The following is a 3,719-nucleotide window of genomic DNA, read 5'->3' on the forward strand; positions in this document are numbered from 1 at the left end:
AATGCTGTTGAAGCTCTGCCGGAGGTGTGCGTTGAAGATCTCGCGGACCGGGGCCTCTGATTCTGATTCTGATTAATAAAACCCTTGTTTCTGCCACTGCCTGTGCTAAATTTACTTAATTGTGTGTGGGGTTTTTTTTTTAGATTTGAAAACTATGTTTTATGAATTTGAGAGCCACAGTACCGATATCTGCTCAGCAACCAGATTCCCTGGATGCTCTCAGAGACTTGTTGTCATCCACTTACTCCAACCCCTGATACCACTGGCCTCAGTGCACGTCACCATATCCCACTAATGATGTCTTGGGGCCTCAGAGCTTGTCAGAGCACATCAGTCCTTTCCTTGGCTGGAATGACTTGGACTCAGGAAAGCTACAGATTAGTCCTTGGGTTGCACTTGGCAAAACTACCTTGCTATAGATGTTCTCACTGGGTAACTGCCTACTTTTTAGCACCAGTCCGGCAGCTCTGAAGATGCTTTTAGAGCAGCAATTACCTCAGCTGCCTCCCTTGTTTCCAGTGTAAACACTGCAGCAACAAATGGCTAACTCTTTTAGCAGTAAGACTGAAAACAGAAGAACTGTAAAGCAGACATTTGCACAGATGCAGTACTTCTGTTGGTCCCTGAAATGTGAGGTACTTGATTTTTTAGAAGCTACTAAACATTCTGAGAAATATTTTTAATGTAGAGAAGTCAAATGACATTATATATGGCAGATTTAGCCATAGTTTTACTATAAATTCCCATGTATACAGATGGGGTTTTATTCAAACAGGTTTTGCCACACAATTCACACTACTATACTACAGACTTCACACCAGCTTACTGCAAGCCTTCATCCAGGGTTTATTTTAATATACAAAAGCTGAAAAGGTTAATTTAAATAATTCCTATTTCACACATATGCATACACAAATAGATTTAAAAGGAGACGTTTAATAAAAGAAGTGTTATGATCTAATATGGTTTCACCTCTTTAGGTGACAGTCATCTACTTATGTCCACTTGATAATGGTAACTGCACATTTATCTTTTCTACATTTTTAGAATAAACTGTAGAATATCAGCACTTTAACACTCAGTTCTTTCCTCCACACAAACTAAATAAGACTATATCTGCTGTGTTTGCTTAAAAATCTCCCGTAGGTTTGCATTTCCCCTCTAAGTGCTGTTTGTTTTTTGTATGTGTTTTCTTACAGGTACATTATTTGGTGACCCAGTGTGTTTTTCTACTCATGCTCTGTTGCTTTATTTGTATTGTTTCTCCTATTTTCTCTCCCTTTTTCCTTTTCCTGCCAAGACAGGTTAAAAAAAAAACTCCTGTGTATTACTTAATAGTTTAACCCAAATCTGATTTTTTTAAAATGCTTGCAGCATTAGTAAATATCTCTTTGCCTTCAGAAGGCAGTGCTGTAATGATCTCTAAATGTCATATCTAATTAGCATTTCATGCTTAAAGAAAAGCATTTCACATTTTTGCAAGTATTATTTTCTCTGTAACTGATGTGCTTTGATCTGTTGGCTGCAGATGCAAATTCTGCTATAATAAAGAGCGTGATATAAGGTTTATAATGTGAATCAGTGTTTTCTAACATCAACCGACAATTTTGTTTCTAGCCAGAACATAAACATTATTATCAGGGAAAAAGCAAAAGCGCATTTAGGTTTTTTTACTGGTTAGTAGATGCTGTTTTATTGTTCAGGAACAGTACAAATACACAGTGGTCTGGTGATATGATGCTGCTTATTCCATAATCCGTGAAAAGGAGAAGAAAAAAAATCTCCCAATTTTGGCACTTTGGTTTTTATATGTGGTCCACAGAAAGTTTGATTTTGTGAACCAATTCTAAAATGGTGGTTGATATCGGGTAAATATCACATCTATATATGGTAAATGACTTTTATATAACGCTTTTGTGCTCGAGCACTCAAAGCACTTTAGAAAAAAGATGCCTCCTTCACTATTCACACCCATTCACATAAGCACCTTTACTATGCTCAAGTGTTTTCCATCTAGCATTCAACTACATTCACACGCCAATGGATGCATCGGTTCAGTATCTTGCCCAAGAATACTTTGCCATGCAGACTGGAGCAGCCAGGGATCGACACACCAGCCTTCCGATTAGTAGATGCCCCACAAATGCGATTTTTCAAATCAAATCAAATCAAAATCACTTTTATTGTGGCATTTACGTTTTAGAAAATGTAAATGAAAATATTTATTAGAAAAGAAAAGAAAAGAAAAACTACTGAAAATGCTCAGCTAATAACAGACTCTCCCAGCTGTTGTGCTGGGTGGTTTTGCATATTTACAGCTACTTTGGATTGGGTCAGGGGACAGATGGAAGGGACCGGTGCAAAGACTTTGACAAGCTGTCACCGATTCTGACATCCCTTTTCTCTCGTGATATACCCACTCTCTATGTGCAATCCAATCTGTCTTTTGGCCTTTTGTTGCCAACATGAAGTGCTACAATAAGCTGTGCTAGTGCTGACAACAGTCTTACCTGTGGTTCTTTTTGCAGTCTGATGTGCATCCTCTTGTGGCCAGACAAAGCTCTCTTCTCCACGGCGTGATGCCTGAAGTGATAATAATCTCCAAAAACCTGCACCGACACATAGGGGAAGCGCAATCAGTTCACCTGCAGCAACAGGATGGCCAAATAACAGCCTGTGCTCACCAAGGCATTCATGTGCACATGAGTAAATGTACAGGGTAGTGTTCAAATCGAAATCTGAGAACAGGCTCACTTTTTTCCATATTTAAGATTAAATAAACATTTGTTACTTCACTGAGTTGTAGAAATGTGAAAATCTTTTGAAAGATTACACAAAACAAACAATATTTCATCAACGGTCATAATGCATGACATGAACTTTAGGCACAGAAGTCCTCTAAACACCACAAAAGAATTTTAGTCCAGTGCCCTAGAGATCTGTGTTTTATTTACATAACTTACGTGTTACAATTTCTTTAGCGAGTATATTTTTAGAGACCTGCCTAATCCTTTATTACATTGCAGCTTTTGAGAAAAAAATGATAAAAGATGATACATAGACAGACACACACACACACACACAATAAATCCAGAGCAACTTAAAAGAACAGAGATTAATCGGGAAGTGAGGTGAAGAAACTTCAGCTCTATAGATGTCAGACAAAGAAGTGTACCAGGAAAGCACCTGCCCTAAGACATCAATTACAGAACCACAGATGGACACTATCAAAAATGATTAGGCACATCCATTAGAGGTTGAGTCACTTCAGATCTATTCTTAAGCATTCCTCCTACTGCTTTTATTGTTCCCCCACACGTCCTGCTCATAAAGAAGCTTTTAAGGACAAGTGATTGGGTGGCAGCAAACTGGCCTAAAACCTCAGGGATGCGTGCTTTTCATCAGCCTCACTTTGAAGCAACACACAGAACAACCTCATCCCGTCCTTGTAATGACAAAAGCAGCTGACCAAAGACTGAGATAGAGACTAATTAACAAGGACGCCCAGAGATAAGTGTGCAGTAAAAGACAAAAATAAACAGCCCGGTCCCTCTTCACATGGGTTTTCACATGAGAGCTACCTCCATTTGAAGAGGAAACATTGCAATCTGTACAGTAGTGCCACCGGGGACTGGCTCACCTTCACAAGCCCAGTGGAGCAGAGGAAGAGAGAGGGGAGAGAAGGGGAGTGTGTGTGTGTGTGTGTGTGTGTGTGTGTG

The 3,719-nt window shown here is 39.2% G+C and overlaps 1 protein-coding gene across 3 annotated transcripts in view; it reads right to left on the bottom strand.

Annotated features, from left to right (window-relative positions):
• Positions 1-3,719, bottom strand: part of furinb (furin (paired basic amino acid cleaving enzyme) b) — a 95,136-nt gene that overhangs the window by 50,371 nt on the left and 41,046 nt on the right. For all 3 annotated transcript variants that reach the window (XM_005737654.1, XM_005737652.1, XM_005737653.1), the window contains exon 3: positions 2,511-2,609. In XM_005737654.1, coding sequence (XP_005737711.1) covers positions 2,511-2,609 — 99 coding nt within the window. The remainder of the gene's footprint in view (positions 1-2,510; positions 2,610-3,719) is intronic.

Source organism: Pundamilia nyererei, unplaced genomic scaffold (assembly GCF_000239375.1).
Source record: "Pundamilia nyererei isolate P.nyererei 1_Seehausen unplaced genomic scaffold, PunNye1.0 scaffold00078, whole genome shotgun sequence".
Taxonomy (NCBI): Eukaryota; Metazoa; Chordata; class Actinopteri; order Cichliformes; family Cichlidae; genus Pundamilia; species Pundamilia nyererei.